Source organism: Schistocerca cancellata, chromosome 2 (assembly GCF_023864275.1).
Source record: "Schistocerca cancellata isolate TAMUIC-IGC-003103 chromosome 2, iqSchCanc2.1, whole genome shotgun sequence".
Classification (NCBI taxonomy): domain Eukaryota; kingdom Metazoa; phylum Arthropoda; class Insecta; order Orthoptera; family Acrididae; genus Schistocerca; species Schistocerca cancellata.
Genome location: NC_064627.1, coordinates 164747670 through 164769126, shown reverse-complemented (window position 1 = coordinate 164769126; position 21457 = coordinate 164747670). Strand labels below are relative to the sequence as shown.

The 21457-nt window shown below is 44.7% G+C and overlaps 1 protein-coding gene across 1 annotated transcript in view; it reads right to left on the bottom strand.

The window, feature by feature from the left end:
* The window catches only part of LOC126152104 (IQ and ubiquitin-like domain-containing protein), a 67316-nt gene extending 55322 nt beyond the window's left edge, over positions 1-11994 (bottom strand). Inside the window, exon 1 of the mRNA XM_049915985.1 lies at positions 10295-11994. Coding sequence (XP_049771942.1) covers positions 10295-11994 — 1700 coding nt within the window. The remainder of the gene's footprint in view (positions 1-10294) is intronic.
* Between the last annotated feature and the right edge of the window lie 9463 nt (positions 11995-21457).

Genomic DNA, 21457 nt, shown 5'->3' with positions numbered 1-21457 from the left:
TATCATGATTTCATACGGGATACTCTATCTGTGCTGCTAGAACATGTGCCTTTACAAGTACGACACAACATGTGGTTCATGTACGATGGAGCTCCTGCACATTTCAGTCGAAGTGTTCGCATGCTTCTCAACAACAGATTCGGTGACCGATGGATTGGTAGAGGCGGACCAATTCCATGGCCTCCACGCTATCCTGACCTCAACCCTCTTGACTCTTCGTGTTCGTATTGTGGACGGCTGTGATAGAATACGCCATTCTCCAGGGCTGCCTCAGCTCATCAGGGATTCCATGCGACGCAAGGTGGATGCATGTGTCCTCGCTAACGGAGGACATTTTGAACATTTCCTGTAACAAAGTGTTTGAAGTCACGCAGGTACGTTCTGTTGCTGTGTGTTTCCATTCCATGATTAATGTGATTTGAAGAGAAGTAATAAAATGAGCTCTAACATGGAAAGTAAGCGTTTCCTGACACATGTCCACATAACATAGTTTCTTTCTTTGTGTGTGAGGAATGTTTCCTGAAAGTTTGGCCGTACCTTTTTCTAACACCCTGTATAATGTGATGACTGTGGCTTCTGATAGTGGACTACCACAGTGCGAATGGACTGAAAACGACGTAGCGTGTACACACATTGCTTCTCTCAACTGTGCATACCGTTTTATTTGGCTGTCTTTCAATCACTTCATCAAAGCTCCACATCTGCACCTCTATGATGAATAAGGGAAGCACGTACCACGATACAGTAACTCCTACTTAGGAAAATGACTTTGTAAATACTGCATGATTTAACAACTGTTTTTTTTTTTCAAGCAAATGTTACTTTCTTGGCAATGAACACCTCATTTATGAGTCTCTGCTGATCACAAATGTCTCTTGTTTCCGCGACGACTGCAGCTTCAGTAGCCGTTCGATTCGTTAATCTTCAGATATTAATTGTACACACATGCAGAGTTTTACCGATTAATGACGGTCATGGGTTGCGTAACAGACCAATATCTGTTTTTTAAAACCAAATTTATTCGGTTTTAGCCCTTCGGACTGAGCTATTTCCATTCTTAGGAAATGTTTTCGTTGGAACAGGTGAGTACTTAGGAAATACCAAATTCAAGTGATCTTTCGTCCTCCAAGCTAAAACCCCGGTGCTCCTTTGCTCGTGAGCGACGAGTAAGCGCTACGCAAGACGCAATTTTAGAGGCCTCCGTGTCGTGTTTTAATCAGCAAAAATTAAGGCGCATCGTTCAGGAACGCCTTGTGGAATACCAGAGCCACATTCGCCTACTGCAACCCAGCAGATCCGCTGTTACAGAACATTGAGTTTCGACGGGTCATTCGCTTTCCTACAGTAAAACTAAAATTGCTGCCCACGACTTCAACTTTCATGACTCCATCAATTAGGAATGTGTGGAAATTCGGTCGGCAGAAGGCCTCATGGTTATTGTTTGAGCTATCTTTGTGGCTGTACTGCACTGAGTGAAAATTTCTATCTGCACACCAGAGCAAATGCGTGCAATGAGGAATGTCATCAGCATTCGTCAGCAAAAACTTTTTTACTGACCCGTGGTACTCGTTGCTGATAACTCAGTTGCAAGATTCTTGCCTCATATTCTGCTCTGTTCTGTCTCTGGTTTTTCTCACATCACGGTTAGTTATAACATCACGGTTAGTTATTAGTAAGCAGTAACACAGAATGGATGAGTACCAGAGTGATACACATAGTTGTCTGCTGGTGGTGTGTGGGCGAGGTGACTGGCAAGAGGAGGCACTCACCCACCCCCGCAACCCCCCCCCCCTCCCCCCGGAATCTGGAATAAAGGGTTTTTATTCATACAATGAGCGAATAACCATTATTTCTAGGGATATAATGAGTTTTTTTGTATCACCTTGAATTTTAGTTCTTGTGGCATGACATGTCACGTAACTGACCAACTTAAATATAAAAAAAAGAAATTTTTACAGTCTTCCTCCCTGGAAAAAACTCCGCAGACGCCCATGTACACACCTAGTGTATAGTGTCTCAGGATGTATTGTAGGAAAGGCACAACGACGCAACGGACTGCTTTTATAGCTATGATACCAACCTCATCACAGCACTTCTGTACTTGTACATATACGCCTACGAGAATCGCGGCCTTAATACAGGTGAGACAGTGCATTCTCGCCGTGAAAGGTATGCTCGAATACCAGAACCTACAGAACACGTGTTAAACGAGATTAGTGCCAATACAATAATCGGCACGTTGTACATCACAACATAATCATAAGCAAAACAACTGTTTTGAGAATGCCCCATCAACAATAACTACATACCATCCACCGAAGGTAGACGTCTTTCAAACAACGTACTTCTCACATCGAGTATAATTTGTAAATTCATTCCTAAACAATGTGCAGAAAACAGCATTATCGTGCTTCATATTATGAAGAAAATAAGTTTTATGTAACTCAAAGAGAGTCAAATCTGTCTTATGTATATCCTCCATTGCCTGATGATGATTCTGTAGACTGAAATTGGCAGCAGAAAATGTTTCGTTTGTCAGCAGCTCCGTCTGCACAAAAATTGTGAGACATTTTGTAAATATGGTGTCTTTATAAGAGCTGCGATGGGTCAAAGACGTTTATAAAAATGTCTTACGCATATCTTTTAAACACCACACTATCCTACATTTGTGAGAGCTGAAACCTTGAGGCGGAGAGCAAAGGAGTGTCAAAGAGCACCATGGGTCCCTAGACACGCTTTCTCTACAAGCATGTCACACATTCCGTATTCTCGCACCAGTAGTTATGTACTTGTATTTTCTCTATCCGACAATCACCAAAGTAACTGGGAGAACAAACCGAATGAATTATTTTGCAACGATTCCCTGGAAGTCAAAGGTTACCGACATCAAAACATTGAGCAAAAACGCCTTTTCATTGTCTGAATGACTGTCGATACACACCGTAATCTTCCTCTATACGAAGCAGTGGACTTAGAGGCAAAACAAATCACTCAAAAACTGTAAGCGAATTTTTTGGAGCCAGTTATTAATAATATATAATATTTTAGATTTCCTTCTGGGAAACAACTACGTAAAGTACATAATAACGAATTTTATTCGGCACAGATCTTTGTAAATATATAGTTTAAAATGAAAACATCCAAGTAGTATTAATTCACTCTGAATTTTAATTGTTCAGAAAACTCTCCACATTCATCTCCTCGTATGCCATATAGCAATACTGTTATGTGATCATGTATACGAGCATTATTATTTCCAAGAATCTTTTAGCATGTTTATCGTACAGATAATTCCAATTTTATTTCAGCTCTTATTCTACTCAAGAATTCAAGATTTAAATTTAATTAATTAATTTATAAATTCAAATTAAGGAAAAACGAAAAAATGTAAAAATATGTTTCTAAAAAAAAGGCTGCGCGTTTATATGATCTCTAGTTTCGCTGACTCAGCAGCAAGACAAAGTATAAATGCTGTAGACCAAAAATCACATTTTCTCTCTAAATTACATAAGGCTAGTAGCCTGTTGATTGCCTTGAAGAAGAGAGGAACTTTTTCCTTCCCTATTATCCATTTTGAGTTTGAGCTCCCCCTCTTCGTCAATGGGCTGTTAATACCGTAATCTCCCATCCTCCAGTCTGAGAACGTATAGAGCCAAAAGAACTAAATTTGACCGCAATCACACAAACGTTATTGTGCCTTAAATGATTGATAGGTATCCACTTAATGTTTTCTAGATAGATAACTTTGATACTGAAATTTTTTGCATATTTCATTAGTACATGTTTCTATATTATTAGCATGAATACCACCATTTTTTTATTCAACGACTTGTTTGTGAGTAAATCCGGAGTATTCAACTAGTTTTTTATTCACGTACCATTACCAGTAATGTTACTTTGTCACTGAAAAAGACAATCTGAAATAGGAAAAAAATTTGAACGACTGAGAAAATCCTGTTAGGAAGCAACAAAAATTATCAGGAAAAAGGCAAAATTAAAACTTCTCAAAACGGTGCAACCAAAATAAATTATCAGGGCCACAATAATTCACATAGCGCTCGGCAATGCTAAATCTGCAACTTTGTAGGATCGTCGGCAGTCGCTGAAAATTTCGAGGGAAATTAAAATCTATAACCAATATTACAATAGGAATGACCCCTCTTGCCTCCCTTGGAGACGACAATGGTGGCAACGGAATTAAGTTAATAAACTATAGTTTTCTGCATTATTCGAACAGCAAAATAATGATTATTTGTAGCTAACTTACGGACTCCGTTAACAATAGTTGTAAGCTAGCGTGCTAGTATTAATAGTTAGGTTGTGGCTGTCGACATGTGTAAACGTCCTGCTTAAGACGCGCAATGAGTGTCGCATAACTAACTGAATCACATTTATCTGAGCTGCTGTGTTTGATAAAGTTTACGTAAACATGTCCAAGGTAGACATGTATTTTGAGCTAAGAACTAAAATATGAAACACGTGTCTCAGTTTAACGTCACACTAACAATTTAAGGTGATCTGTTACGGTCATTTACGTCACTGATCAGTGGTTTCAGAATTCCAGCTCGCCCTATAGTTCCCTACTTAAGGAGCCACATTGTTGTTATCTTGGTGGTGACAGGGTTCTCTAGTGCGACAGTTAATTCTGCAGCGCCTTCCACAGCTGTCGTACTCTTACACTACTGACCATTAAAATTGCTACACCATGAAGATGACGTTCTACAGGCGCGAAATTTAACCGACAGGAAGAAGATGCTGTGATATGCAAATGATTAGCTTTTCAGAGCATTCACACAAGGTTGGCGCCGGTGGCGACACCTATAACCTGCTGACATGAGGAAAGTTTCCAACCGATTTCTCATACACAAACAGCAGTTGACCAGCTTTGCCTGGTGAAACGTTGTTGTGATGCCTCGTGCAAGGACAAGCAATGCGTACCATCCCGTTTCCGACTTTGATAAAGGTCGGACTGTAACCTATCGCTATTGCGGTTTATCGTATCGCGACATTGGTGCTCGCGTTGGTCGAATCCAATGACTGTTAGCAGAATATGGAATCGGTGGGTTCAGGAGTGTAATACGGAACGCCGTGCTGGATCGCAACGACCTCGTATCACTAGCAGTCGAGATGACAGGCATTCTGCTGAAATGTAGGGTTTCGCAGCGATCGTGTAAAGGGTAGAGCCACGGGCCGTAACACATCTGAAATGTAACGTCCACTGTTCAAAGTGCCCCCAATGCGAACAAGAGGTGACCGAGACGTGTAACCAATGGCACCCCATACCATCACCCCAGGTGATACACCAGTATGGCGATGACGAATACACGCTTACAATGTGCGTTCAACGCGATGTCGCCAAACACGCATGCGACCATCATGATGCTGTAAACAGAACCTGGATTCATCCGAAAAAATTACGTTTTGCCATTCGTGCACCCAGGTTCGTCGGTGAGTACACCATCGCAGGCGCTCCTGTCTGTGATGCTGCGTCAAGGGTAACGGCAGCCATGGTCTCCGAGCTGATAGTCCATGCTGCTGCAAACGTCGTCGAACTGTTCGTGCAGATGATTGTTGTCTTGCAAACGTCCCCATCTGTTGACTCAGGGATCGAGACGTGGCTGCACGATCCGTTACAGCCATGTGGATAAAATGTCTATCATCTCGGCTGCTAGTGATACGAGGCCGTTGGGATCCTGCACGCCGTTCCGTATTACCCTCCTGAACCCACCGATTCCATATTCTGCTAACAGTCATTGGATCTCGACCAACGCGAGTAGCAATGTCGCGATACGATAAACCGCAATCGCGATAGGCTACAATCCGACCTTTATCAAAGTCGGAAACGGGATGGTACACACTTCTCCTCCTTACACGAGGCATCACAACAACGTTTCGCCAGGCAACACCGGTCAACTGCTGTTTGTGTATGAGAAATCGGTTGGAAACTTTCCTCATGTCAGCACGTTGTAGGTGTCGCCACCGTCGCCAACCTTGTGTGAATGCTCTGAGAAGCTAATCATTTGCATATCACTGCATCATCTTCCTGTCGGTTAAATTTCGCGTCTGTAGCACTTCTTCTTCGTGGTGCAGCAGTTTTAATGACCAGTATTGTACACTCCTGGAAATGGAAAAAAGGACACATTGACACCGGTGTGTCAGACCCACCATACTTGCTCCGGACACTGCGAGAGGGCTGTACAAGCAATGATCACACGCACGGCACAGCGGACACACCAGGAACCGCGGTGTTGGCCGTCGAATGGCGCTAGCTGCGCAGCATTCGTGCACCGCCGCCGTCAGTGTCAGCCAGTTTGCCGTGGCATACGGAGCTCCATCGCAGTCTTTAACACTGGTAGCATGCCGCGACAGCGTGGACGTGAACCTTAGGTGCAGTTGACGGACTTTGACCGAGGGCGTATAGTGGGCATGCGGGAGGCCGGGTGGACGTACCGCCGAATTGCTCAACACGTGGGGCGTGAGGTCTCCACAGTACATCGATGTTGTCGCCAGTGGTCGGCGGAAGGTGCACGTTCCCGTCGACCTGGGACCGGACCGCAGCGACGCACGGATGCACGCCAAGACCGTAGGATCCTACGCAGTGCCGTAGGGGACCGCACCGCCACTTCCCAGCAAATTAGGGACACTGTTGCTCCTGGGGTATCGGCGAGGACCATTCGCAACCGTCTCCATGAAGCTGGGCTACGGTCCCGCACACCGTTAGGCCGTCTTCCGCTCACGCCCCAACATCGTGCAGCCCGCCTCCAGTGGTGTCGCGACAGGCGTGAATGGAGGGACGAATGGAGACGTGTCGTCTTCAGCGATGAGAGTCGCTTCTGCCTTGGTGCCAATGATGGTCGTATGCCTGTTTGGCGCCGTGCAGGTGAGCGCCACAATCAGGACTGCACACGACCGAGGCACACAGGGCCAACACCCGGCATCATGGTGTGGGGAGCGATCTCCTACACTGGCCGTACACCACTGGTGATCGTCGAGGGGACACTGAATAGTGCACGGTACATCCAAACCGTCATCGAACCCATCGTTCTACCATTCCTAGACCGGCAAGGGAACTTGCTGTTCCAACATGACAATGCACGTCCGCATGTATCCCGTGCCACCCAACGTGCTCTAGAAGGTGTAAGTCAACTACCCTGGCCAGCAAGATCTCCGGATCTGTCCCCCATTGAGCATGTTTGGGACTGGATGAAGCGTCGTCTCACGCGGTCTGCACGTCCAGCACGAACGCTGGTCCAACTGAGGCGCCAGGTGGAAATGGCATGGCAAGCCGTTCCACAGGACTACATCCAGCATCTCTACGATCGTCTCCATGGGAGAATAGCAGCCTGCATTGCTGCGAAAGGTGGATATACACTGTACTAGTGCCGACATTGTGCATGATCTGTTGCCTGTGTCTATGTGCCTGTGGTTCTGTCAGTGTGATCATGTGATGTATCTGACCCCAGGAATGTGTCAATAAAGTTTCCCCTTCCTGGGACAATGAATTCACGGTGTTCTTATTTCAATTTCCAGGAGTGTATTTCGTATGAAGATACCGTCGCAGTGAAATTGGTCTTTGTTTTAACGAGTTTCACACCAATTCTCGTATCATAACCGTGACACTCTTTCCCCTATTTCGCGCCAATACAAAACGAGTTGCCCTTCTTTGAACTTTTTCGATGTGCGCCGTCAGTTCTATCTGGCAAGGGTCCGACACAGCGCAGCACTACTCCAGAGTGGGACGGACGAGCTTATCGCAAGCAGTTTGTTGAGTAGATTCTAAGTGTTCTTCATATTATATGCAGTCTTTGGTTCGCCTTCCTCAAAATGTTCTCTTTGTGATGGAAATTGTTCTACCGACTGAGTTCCCCAAGCATTACTCACGACCCACCATCACAGCTCTACTTCCGCCACTACCTTGCCTCCTACTTCCCAAACTTCACAGAAGTTTTACTAATTGCAATTGCTAGGATGAATTGAGATCCTATAAATTTTTGTAATTTATCGTTCATTGTTTGAGATCAATTTCTGCTTTTCAGGCCACACAGGCATCGTGTCTAAAACATTCTGCAATTAGTTTTCATATGCGGATGACATCATCATCTGCAAACAGTCTAAGAGAAACTTCATGACAGACCAAGACTTTTTGTCAAGCCGAGACTCGAACTCTATAGCTTTGTCTTTCGTGGGAAACTGCTCTACCGACGGAGTTACCCAAGCACTACTCACGACCCATCCTCACAGCTTTACTTCCACCAGTACCTAGTCTCCTACTTTATGAACTTCACAGAAGCTCTCCCTGCAAGATTAGTGCTCCTGGAAGAAAGGATATTGTGGAGACATGGCTTAGCCACAGCTTACTGTATGTTTTCAGTATTGAAAGGGTCGCAGGAGAGCTTCTATGAAGTTTGGAATGTGGGAGACGAAATATTGGCGGAAGTAATGCATTGAGGACTCATCGCAGGTCGCTCTGGAGCAGCTCATTTGGTAGATCACTTGCCATCGAAAGCCAAAGGTCCAGAGTTCGAATCTCGAACCTTGCAAGACTAGCGCTCCTGGAAGAATGGATATTGTGGAGACATGGCTTATCCACAGCCTGGTAGGTGTTTCCTGTCTTGCAACGTTCGCAGGAGAGCTTCTATGAAGTTTGGAAAGTGGGAGAAGAGGTACTGCTTTGCTTCCGACAGTACCTCGTCTCCCACCTGGGTTGCGCTGGAATATCTCAGTTGGTAGAGCACTTTCCAGCGAAAGGCAAGGGTCCTAAGTTCGAATCTTGGTCCAACAAATAGTATTAATCTGCCAGGAAGTTCATATCAGTGCACACTCCGTTGTAGAGTGAAAACTTCGTTCGGATTGATTTGCGCCTACATACACTACTGGCCATTAAAATTGCTACAACACGAAGATGGCGTGCTACAGAAGCGAAATTTAACCGACAGCAAGAAGATGCTGTGATATGCAAATGATTAGCTTTTCAGAGCATTCACACAAGGTTGGCGACGGTGGCGACACCTACAACGTGCTGACATGAAGAAAGTTTCCAACCGATTTCTCATACACAAACAGCAGTTGACCGGCATTGCCGGGTGGAAGTTGTTGTGATGCCTCGTGTAAGGAGGAGAAGTGCGTACCATCACGTTTCCGACTTTGATAAAGATCGGATTGTAGCCTATCGCGATTGCGGTTTATCGTATCGCGACATTGCTGCTCGCGTTGGTCGAGATCCAATGACTGTTAGCAGAATATGGAATCGGTGGGTTCAGGAGAGTAATACGGAACGCCGTGCTGGATCCCAATGGCCTCGTATCACTAGCAGCCGAGATGACAGGCATCTTATCCTCATGGCTGTAACGGATCGTACAGCCACGTCTCGATCCCTGAGTCAACAGATGGGGACGTTTGCAAGACAACAACCATCTGCACGAACAGTTCGACGACGTTTAAAGCAGCATGGACTATCAGCTCGGAGACCATGGCTGCGGTTACCATGGACGCTACATCACAGACAGGAGCGCCTGCGGTGGTGTACTCAGCGACGAACCTGGGTGAACGATTGGCAAAACGTCATTTTTTCGGATAAATCCAGGTTCTGTTTACAGCATCATGATAGTCGCATCCGTGATTACTGACATCGCGGCGAACACTCGTTGGAAGAGTTTATTCGTCATCGCCATACTGGCGTATCATCCGGCGTGATGGTATGGAGTGCCACTGGTTAAACGTTTCGGTCACCTCTTGTTCGCATGAGGGCACTTTGAACGGTGGACGTTACATTTCAGATGTGTTACGACCCGTGGCTCTACCCCCCCTTCGATCCCTGCGAAACCCTACATTTCAGCAGGATAATGCACGACCGCATGTTGCAGGTTCTGTACGGGCCTTTCTGGTTACAGAAAATGGTCGACTGCTGCTCTAGCCAGCACATTCTCCAGATCTCTCACCAACTGAAAACGTCTGGTCAATGGTGGCCGAGCAACTGGCTCGTCACAATACGCCAGTCACTACTCTTGATGAAGCTGCGTGGGCTGCTGTACCTGTGTACACGCCATCCAAGCTCTGTTTGACTCAACGTCCAGGCGTATCAAGGCCGTAATTACGGCCAGAGGTTGTTGTTCTGGGTACTGATTTCTCAGGATCTATGCACCCAAATTGCGTGAAAATGTAGTCACATGTCAGTTTTAGTATAATATATTTGTCCGATGAATACCCGTTTATCATCTGCATTTCTTCTTGGTGTAGCAATTTTAATGGCCAGTAGTGTAAAAGAATAGAACTGACGATAAGATGTGCCACCCACCTGCAGAACTGCAGCTGCTCGTCGCGATTCCCAGGCAGGAACTTCTCCCGCGGCAGCAAGTTCTGGCAGCGCACGCACAGGGAGAGCGAGAACTCCAGCCCCTTGTAGCTGTACTCGAGCGAGTACTTGGCCACCTCCGGGTTGAACTCTGGCGTCTTCATGAGCTGCAGGAAGAGGCTGCGCAGGCGCGCCCTCAGCGCCTCCAGCTGGTCGGTGTTCAGGCCGCGCACCAGCAAGTCGCACTCGCGGTCTACCAGCTCGATGATGTCGTCCACCAGCGGCGGCTCGCGGTGCACCACCAGCGCGTCCTTGACGGCCATCAGCAGGTCGACGCGACTCTCCAGCGGCGCCTCCTCGCGGCACAGCGCCGAGTACAGCTCCCTCAGCTCCCTCGCCCTCTGGTTGCGCAACGTGTCCATCGAGACCTTCATCCCCTTGTAGCCGGTCCAGGTGATGGGCTCGGAGCACCTGTCGATCACTTCCAGCTCCTTTCTGCGCAGCCTCTCCTGCTTCACGGACAGCCTCTGTTTCTCGATCTCGAACAGGTTCTTCACCTCCTTCTCGAGCACCTGCGCGTACTCGGCGCACTTGGTGGCCTGGGCCTTTTGTGACCGTTGGATGCGGTCGACCTCCGCGGACCGCCACTGCTCCACCGCGGAGTACAGCATCTCGAAGTCGGCGCGCCTGCGCGGGAAGGTGCTCTTAACGATGTCCGCCTTGATCCTGGTCTCCCTGGCCTCGACCCGCCGCCTCTCCTGCTCGGCCTCCCTGGCGACGCGCCGGCGCTGTTCCTCGCTGGCCCGTCTGATCATCCTCCTGATAAGCCACGCGCGCACGTACCGCTGGATGACGCGCACCTTGCGCTCCAGGTCTCGCCGCCTTTCCTGCTCCTCCGCCGTCACGTACTCCTTCGCCGTCTTGATGACGTCGCCCTTCCAAGGGATGTAGTAATCCCTGCGATAGTTCTGCGTCGCCCTGTCACACACTGTCATCTGCTGCTCGTCTCGCCACCAAGCTGTCTGAGTGTCGCGGTCGTTCTTCTGCTTGTACGGCTTTTGTGGAAAAGGTTGTGTCTGAGAGAAAGCGTGGTGGTATTCGACAGCGGTTTCCTTATGCCGAAAACCACCGAGGAACGGTTTCTTTGCAAGCTTCCAGACAATTATTACTCTCACCTCTTTGAATTCCCCGTATTCCACCTGGACTCTAACTCTAATGATGCGCTTGTTTCTCATTTTCTCTGGAACGTTGCTCAGTCGTACTGGGTAAAAGGGATCCGCTGAAGTAATTTCCATGATAGCAATTTGGGAAGTACTGAGTCCCAGTGACTGTAGCGAGGACTCATCCGACAGCGTCTCTCCATTCAATGTCAGAACAATCACGCAAATTGGAATTTCAAACGCCTCTGATAAAACTTCCTTTACTTTAGAGATAGTAGTTACAGGCCAGAATTCCTCGACGAAGCAAGCCCCAGTTTCCATCATGAATTTAACTGTGACGCGATCGAGGTCAGTTGGCTGGTAGAAGGAAGACTCTTCTCCAACGTAGCGATGTTCCTCAAACAGTCTCCGGATTTCCTCGAGCGTGGCTTCGCTCCTAGCAGTCGACGTGGTGCTTTCATTTGGGGTACATAGACACTCCCCCTCTTCATCCAAGCTGCTTACATCTTCCCGCAAAGCATCTTCTTCTATTATCACGTCCATCTCCGCTGACTTATTAATTTGCTGTTTCTGAATAAAAGGACACTATCAATAATAACAAAAGTATTAAGGTATAAACCAACACTGCAGAGGGAATAAAGGCAGCAGGATAGAAAATGTTGAAAAGTGTAAAATATCAGAATAAAATTACAGTTAAGCGCAGTCAAGAAAAAGCAAACTGGGATAAGAGACTGCCAATGAGATAACCAAATATCACCAAATGGAGTGATAAGATGAAGCCTAAAGGAAATTTAGAGCATTCCAGTTGTAACGTAGGGCGGTCTGTAATTATCGGAGATCAAGACAGAATGTTACTGAAGCCTAACGATTAAATGACTACACGACATAAACAGCACATTGAAGCTCTCTGTAGTGAACAAATACCAAAATTCGACATGTGTTTGAAGTACTTAAAGATGAAAAGACAACCGGTATTCTTGACATCTCTACAGAATCACGAAATTACAGAAAAAAGTTTTCAACAAAATTAATGAATGCTATGAAAATATTGTCTACCAGACGATTTGATAAACAGCAATTTAAAAATATAGCAAAGGCAGTTGACAAAACCAATTACAGGACACTGCATGTCCTTTCTCGTGTCTCTTAAGATACCTCCTTTCTCTTGTCTCTCAAGATACCCCTTAACATACGTAACAAAAGTTCAATAAAAAGAAAAGCCCATCAGCGCATTGTTGCAGAACAGTCTGGGTTTAGAATAGCTGCAAGAACAAGAGAAGCAATTACAGACTCGCATCCGACGCTGGAAGGAAGGTCAAAAATGACCAAGTGGTTCCGTTTCTGTTTCTATAATGAGGAAGAGACTTTCGCTTATTTCAACTAGACTAGTGTTTTCTCACTATGGAGAAAACTGGGCCGGTTCAAAAGAATAATTTATAGCTTACATAATAAACAGACCACTAAAACCTGTATGAATGTGATTAAAAAATGAGGAAAAAAATCAGGAAAGCAGTTAAGTTGGAAATTCCTGTGTCTTCATAGCTGTATAACATATAGACTGAAGAATCCGTACAAAACAGGAAAGGAAACACAACAAAAATTAAATCAAAAAGTAGAAATATTCACTACATTAAACTTGCTGACACATAGTGATGGTTGCAGATTCAAAATGGAAATGAACATAATGCTGTACATGCTACCTGACGCACAAAAACAGAAAATTATAGTAATGGCGATTAGGAATCATGGTAAATTGACTAATATTTAGATTAAAGTTGACAGCACTAAAACTAATCAAGTAAAGTCTGCTGATACATCGGCAGTATGATTACAAAAGATAACAGAGACTTCAGGCAAACAAAGAGGAATAACAGCACCACCATACATACATTCACGGCTCAAAAAAGTATTCTCACAAGCACACAAATCAATGTGTAAATACGGAAATCCTTCACAGGTTCATTTCTACGGGGTAAACATTTATATGGGTGTGAAATCGGGACACTGGAGAAACAATGTAAGACCTGGCAGAAGGTAACAGAAATGTGAATATGGCGGAAAATGACCCATAATTCTGTATAAAAACAAAATCTACAAAACTGGGAAAACTACGTGATATAAAGGAGGTCAGAAGGCCAATAAGAGCGATACAGATAAATTTATAGAGACAAGGAAGTTGAAATTTACGGAACGTATGTTTAGCCACAACAACTTTTTCATAAACGTGTATGAATGCATGTTATTAGGCAGAATTCAAGAGGACATCCTAGAAAAATGTACTATGAAGACATCACGACCAGAACGAGTTGCGGCAAGTATGAGAAGATCAAAAGAGTAGCAAATGACACAACAGAATAGTTGGTAGTGAATGAATGAAAATAGCTTTCGGTGGAGTAAATCAATCGGAACTGACATTACAACTATAAATACACATTGCAAGGGTAAATACGAACTTTCATAAGTGATATAGCAGACTACCCAGTAAGCAATTTACGCTATGACATACACTGAAGCGCCAAAGAAACTGGTATAGGCATGCATATTAAAATACAGAGATATGTAAACAGGTAGAATACGGTGCTGAGGACGGCAACTCCTATATACGAGGACAATAAGCGTCTGTCGCAGTTGTTATATCGGTTTCTGCCGCTACAATGGCAGGTTATCAAGTGTAAGTATGAACGTGGTGTTATAGTCGGCGCACGAGCGATGGGACACAGCATCTTCGAGGTAGCGATGAAGTTGGGATTTTTCCATACGACCATTTCACGAGCATACCGTGAATATCAGGATCCCGGTAAAACATCAAATCTCCTACATCGCTGCAGCCAGGAAAAGATCCTGCAAGAACGGGACCAACGACGACTGAAGAGAATCATTCAACGTGACGGAAGTACAACCCTTCCGCAAATTGCTGCAGATTTCAGTACTGGCCCATCAACAAGTGTCAGCGCGCGAGCCGTTCAACGAAACATCATCGATACGGGCTTTCGTAGCTGAAGGTCTACTCGTGTACCCTTGGTGACTGCACGACACAAAGCCTTACGCCTCGCTTGGGCCCGTCAACATCGGCAATGGACTGTTGATGAATGGAAACATGTTGCCTGGTCGGACGAGTCTCGTTTCAAATTGTATCGACTGGATGGACGTGAACGGGTCAGCATTTCAGTCCCTGGTGGAGGCTCTGTAATGGTGTGGGACGTATGCAGTTGGAGTGATATGGGACCCCTGATACGTCTAGATACGACAGGCGAAGCATACATAAGCATCCTGTCTCATCACCAGCATTCATTCATGTTTATTTTGCATTCCGATGGACTTGGGCAATTCCAGCAGAACAATGCGACACCCCACACGTCCAGAATTGCTACAGAGTGGCTTCAGGAACACTGTTCTGACTTTAAGCACTTCCGCTGGTCACCAAGCTCCCCAGACATGAACATTATTGATCATTTCTGGGAAGAGATCTCCACCCCTTGTGTCTTACGGATTTACGGGCAGCTCTGCTGGATTCGAATGGCGTCAGTTTCCTGCAGCGCCACTTCAGATATTAGCAGAGTAGTGTTGCACTTTTGCGTCCTTGCGAGGGCCCTACACCTTATTAGGCAGGTGTACCAGTGTCTTTGGATCTTCAGAGTAAATAACAGTTAAATCAAATACGCTGGGACTTAACAAAGTAAGAGCATTGCGCAAGAAGAGTAGCGCATCGTCAGATGAGAGTATAAGTTTTGGGTTTCCTGCAGCCTCAGTTCTGCTGCGGTACGGATAACATATTCATCACAGTGTGTGACTGAAATAGTGAGGAAACCTGAAACGTATTCCAAAGTTGAAGTACGCAGGTCAGGGCGATTCTTGTGGGCAAAACGTCCAAGCTGCAAGCAGATTCGCCATGGAATTCTGTCGGTAAGTAGACGAAATGGAATGCAGCGTCCAGCAATAACGAAATCGTGCCAACAATACAACTAAGGCCACACAGACGTGTGTGATGCTGAGCGGGAGTCCAGATCGTCACCATTCGATTTCCATCTTTTCAGCAAGCTGAAAGAACATCTGGGCTTGAAGAGATTTTCCAACGATGAGGACGTCCCGACAGAGATTCTCTAATGGCTCCGTGACCAAGGCGCGGATTGCTGTCGTTAAGGAACTGAATGATTGGTAGGCCGTTCCAACCGTTGTTTACAGAGACTTGGTGACTATGTTGATTAACACTGTCATGTATCTGTGCCACTGTAAACTGTAGTGCAGCATTAAGTAGAAGTTACTTGGTCTGTCGTTGTTGATGTGGTCTTCAGTCCAGAGACTGGTTTGATGCAGCTCTCCATGCTACTCTATCCTGTGCAAGCTTCTTCATCTCCTCAGAACATGTCCTACCAACCGATCCCTTCTTCTAGTCAATCTATGCCACAAATTTCTCTTTTCCCCAATTCTATTCAATACCTCCTCATTAGTTAGTAATCTACCCACCTAATCTTCAGCATCCTTCTGTAGAACCACATTTCGAAAGCTTCTATTCTCTTTTTGTCTAAACTATTTATCGTCCACGTTTCACTTCCATACATGGCTACACTCCATACAAATGCTTTCAGAAATGACTTCCTGACACTTAAATCTATGCTCGATGTTAACAAATTTCTTTCTTCAGAAACCCTTTCCTTGCCATTGCCAGTCTACATTTTATATCTCCTCTACTCCGCCGATCCTCAGTTATTTTGCTCCCCAAATAGCAAAACTACTTTACTACTTTAAGCGTCTCATTTCCTAATCTAATTCCCTCAGCATCACCCGATTTAATTCGACTACATTCCATGATCCTTGTTTTGCTTTTGTTGATGTTCATCTTATATCCTCCTTTCAAGAACTGTCCATTCCGTTCAGCTGCTCTTCCAGGTCCTGTGCTGTCTGACAGAATTACAATGTCATCGGCGAACCTCAAAGTTCTAATTTCTTCTCCATGGATTTTAATTCCTACTCCGAATTTTTCTTTTGTTTCCTTTACTGCTTGCTCAATATACAGATTGAATGACATCGGGGATAGGCTACAACCCTGTCTCACTCCCTTTCCAACCACTGCTTCCCTTTCATCACCCTCGACTCTTATAACTGCCATCTGGTTTCTGTACAAATTGTAAATAGCCTTTCGCTGCCTTAATTTTACCCCTGCCACCTTCAGAATTTGAAAGAGAGTATTTCAGTCAACACTGTCAAAAGCTTTCTCTAAGACTACAAATGCTAGAAACGTAGGTTTGCCTTTCCTTAATCTATTTTCTAAGATAAGTCGTAGGGTCAGTATTGGCCCACGTGTTCCAACATTTCTAAGGAATCCAAACTGATCTTCCCCGAGGTCGGCTTCTATCAGTTTTTCCATTCGTCTGTAAAGAATGCGTGTTAGTATTTTGCAGCCGTGGCTTATTAAGCTGATAGTTCGGTAATTTTCACATCTGTCAACACCTGTTTTCTTTGGGATTGAAATTATTATATTCTTCTTGAAGTCTGAGGGTATTTCGCCTGTCATAAAAGCGCGTAATTCACTTTTTGAAGTCACCGCGCATATAAAAAATCTTAAAACTACTCCTTTGTATCACTTCTCCACCCAATCAGATTCAACTATTTCTAATACATCGTAACTTATTGAAATGGTCCCGGCGGAGGTTCGAGTCCTCCCTCGGGCATGGGCGTGTGTGTTTGGCCTTAGGATAATTTAGGTTAAGTAGCGTGTAAGCTTAGGGACTGATGACGTTAGCAGTTAAGTCCCATAAGATTTCACACACATTTGAACATTTTGAACTTATTGAAAAATACCCTTTGTATCAAATTCAGCCGCCTTAGAATAATTGCTGAAGTTCTTCGTCGGAGTCAAAGCTTACGGAGCATAGCCACTTTCTCACCTGTATAAAGAGGCGTAAATCACGTGGGATTAGGTCTGGGCTGTAGAACGCGTATTCAAAACAGTCCGTTCGAAAAGACACAACAACTCACGTGCTTGCCGGGCAGAGTATGGCTGAGAACCAAGGTGAACATTCGTCCCTCGAATCGAAAGCAAACGACGCCACTGCTGCCCAACTCATCGTATTCGGTAAAAACAGAGCAAAAACTCTGTGATGAGTTCTTTGAGAGTTTTTGCTACTAAAAGTCGTATTTTACGTAAGGCAGGAATTTCAATTGCTGCGCTCATTTTGAACGGTGACTGTACGTCAAAGAAATGCAGTGTGGTTTTCTCGTCAATACAGCTCTAAGTACACTGACTAACTGCATCAGTCAGTACAGTGACTTTTCCAAATTCTTGGATAGTTTTTACCGCTACAAATTGTATTTTACATACGTCGAGAATTACAATTCCATTGCCGACCGCGTGTCATATTCTGCCAATTCCGTCATTGGATCTACATCTACATCTACATCTACATCTACATCCATACTCCGATAGCCACCTGACGGTGTGTGGCGGAGGGCACCTTGAGTACCTTTATCGGTTCTCCCTTCTATTCCAGTCTCGTATTGTTCGTGGAAAGAAAGATTGTCGGTATGCCTCTGTGTGGGCTCTAATCTCTCTGATTTTATCCTCATGGTCTCTTCGCGGGGTATACGTAGGAGGGAGCAATATACTGCTTGATTCCTCGGTGAAGGTATGTTCTCGAAACTTCAACAAAAGCCCGTACCGAGCTATTGAGAGTCTCTCCTGCAGAGTATTCCACTGGAGTTTATGTATCATCTCCGTAACGCTTTCGCGATTACTAAATGATCCTGTAACGAAGCGCGCTGCTCCTCGTTGGATCTTCTCTCTCTCTTCTATCAACCCTATATGGCACGGTTCCCACACTGGTGAGCAGTATTCAAGCAGTGGGCGAACAAGTGTACTGTAACCTACTTCCTTTGTTTTCGGATTGCATTTCCTTAGGATTATTCCAATGAATCTCAGTCTGGCATCTGTTTTACCGACGATCAACTTTATATGATCATTTCATTTTAAATCACTCCTAATGCCTGCACCCAAATAATTTATGGAATTAACTGCTTCCAGTTGCTGACCTGCTATACTGCAGCTAAATGATAAAGGATCTTTCTTTCTATGTATACGCAGCACATTTCACTTGTCTACATTGAGATTCAGTTGCGACGTTAGGGAGAGGCGTGTGGTCAATTAACTCCTCAACCGGCATCAAGAGGCTAAGTGCAACCTTCAAATCGTCTCCCCAAGAAAAAATACCTGGCAGCTACGGAAATCGAACCCAGATCCTCCGCATGTCAGTCAGCTGAAAACGTTTTCCACGGAGTTGTTCCTTCAGTTCTGGAAACAAACCGATGTCTGTTGGGCTCACATCAGGACTGTGTTTGTCGGTACGGAAGTACAGTATTTTCCATCCTTATTTGTCAAGCGTTTCTCTCACTGGTACGACAACAAGCGATCTTGCATTACCGTGCAAGATGGGGACACCTGCTGCAAACATATAAGAGCTTCTTTGACGAATTTTCAGATGCAAGACTTCTCATAGAAAAACCTTGCATTATACGCCTTTTTCCAGCTATGACTCCATTCATGTCATACGCACAGATTATCATCAGTGTCAGTCTGTTGAAGTCGATGGCCTTCCTCTTCTTGGAAGAGGACCTTCAAAGAGACAAGCAGACCATCGTGATGCTGTGCTATCATCCGCTAAACTATTCCCACACACCTTTCACAAAGCGGTGTCAATTTCTGTTGGGTCCTTTCCACGAAGGGATTCGATCTTGCTGTAAGAATGCTGGCCACTACGTGTGATCCGGCCTGATTCGGTTTCAGGTTCCATTTTAAAACTGATTTACTCACGACACAGCCACGAGAACGAGGAAACACATATACCACCGTCGCGCCTAAAGTCTCGCTCACAACTGATATGAATTTCAACTTGATCACCCAACGTAACGCACGCGTAAGCGCAGTGTGCGGGACTTCTGAAATGGCCCGCATAATTATCAAATTTAACGACCATGGAAATGCGAGTATGAAACAGGACCACCAACGTGACCACCTGTTTCACACATTGGTGATACATTTGAAACTCATCTGACGTCGTATGGTAAACAAAAGAAAAGATCTAGTAAACTTCCGTTACGGAGTTTGCGCGCTTCCCGATAAAAATTAAAACGAATTGGACATGAGACAGGTCAGCGTTAAAATCGTACGTCATATTTTTAAAGCAACAAAATGTAGTATTCATACCGAAAGATGCATTAAGTGAAAACCAACCATGTAATCAGTACAGTGACTGCTTTCGGTTCGCTGAACAAGAAAATAAGGATTTCATAGGCAACATGTTTCGACCTAAAAGGCAGGTATATCTGGGTTTAATGTCCCGTCGAAGACGCGATTGGACACGGAGCAGAAGATTCGGGGCTAGAGACGGACCACAAGGGGTAGAATAGGGAGGGACAGGTCGTGCTCCGTCAGAGGAACTATCCTAGCATTCGCCTTAACTGATTTAAGGAAATCACAGGAAACCTAGATCTAGACTGTCGGACGAGGATTGGAACCACCGTTCTCCCTAAAACGAGTCCAATGTCTTCATGCTGCGGCACTTCGCTCGGTATTTTTCGATTTCACCAGCCATAAGAAACCGACTTGGTGCATTACATTGGGCGTAGTTGTGTACAAAGATGTTTAATGGAGAAAGGAGTCATTAAAAGGTTTAATGTGTGGTACTGGTCTAATTAGACAATTGAGGCGCTGAGAACCATAAGGGCCTAAATTGTACCTTGTCGATTTTGAGACTATAGCACATAGGCATGCTCCTGACATCTTTTGATCTTATGGTGAGCCAGCGATATCAGTACTGTAACCCAACGCTGTATATATGAACATACAAGAAAAGCTGTCTCACCGATTTCTCTGATATTAACTCCCATAAATGGCCAAAGCATAAATTTTCATTGTTGTAGGAACGCTCACTAGCAACACTAACGTCTATTTCTTCATAAAAGCTGGAAGCTCTTGAGGGAGTGCTCCCACACATAACATCACATTCCTTGGTTTCAGTAATCCAGTTCGTAAAACTGGCGCTTAGAACTTCAGAACGGTTTCAGCATTCCAGTCCGTAAAATTGACGCTGACGACTTCAGAACCTTTAAGAGTGTTACGAACCTTATTATCAAACCAAAAGGTGATGTTTGTGGTAACAGTTTACATTTCAGAAATTTTACACTGATGAATTTTCAATAGATTGCCACGAACTGTTATTTAAAGTAACATATTCTTCACAGGAGTCATGGGAGGCCATCATTTCTTCACGCCATGTTGAGGGAGGCCAAAAATTGTTATTTCCCCCAGTTTGTAGATGTCTTGCAAAATCCGGTGTCCAAATACGTAGACGGTAGGAAAATATCAACCTTGAAACATAAAGACTTAACAAAAGTAGTTGATCAAACCTGAAACAGATAGACGTAAGAAAATTACTAGATTTCATGCCTAAAGTGAACGGACAGTTTTATCTGAACCTCAAGCCAGAGAATGTACTAAATGAAAATGATGATAACGAGGATCATGAACTGCTGGGATAGGACATAATTGTGTGTGGTACATTTAGTATGAGTTCTTTACGTTCTGATTTTAGTTTCACATTCATGACAAACTACACAATTCAGTCAAAAAGATACAATTGCCACTAGCCCATAGTATGAAAGTTTTACGGATTAAAATTGCAAAGAAAGCAGGTGCTAACAGGCGTGAAAATTACCGAACTATCAGTTTAATAAGTCACCCTTGCAAAATACTAACACAAATTATTTACAGACGAATGGAGAAACTGACAGAAGCCGACCTCGGGGAAGATTAGTTTGGATTCCGTAGGAATTTGGGATCACGCGAGACAATATTGACCCTACGACTTACCTTAGAAGCTAGGTTGAGGAAAGGCAAACTTACGTCTATAGCAATTGTAGACTTAGAGAAAACTTTTGACAATGTCGACTGGAATACTCTCTTACAAATTCTGAAGGTGGCAGGCGTAAAATACAGCGAGCGAAAGGCTATTTA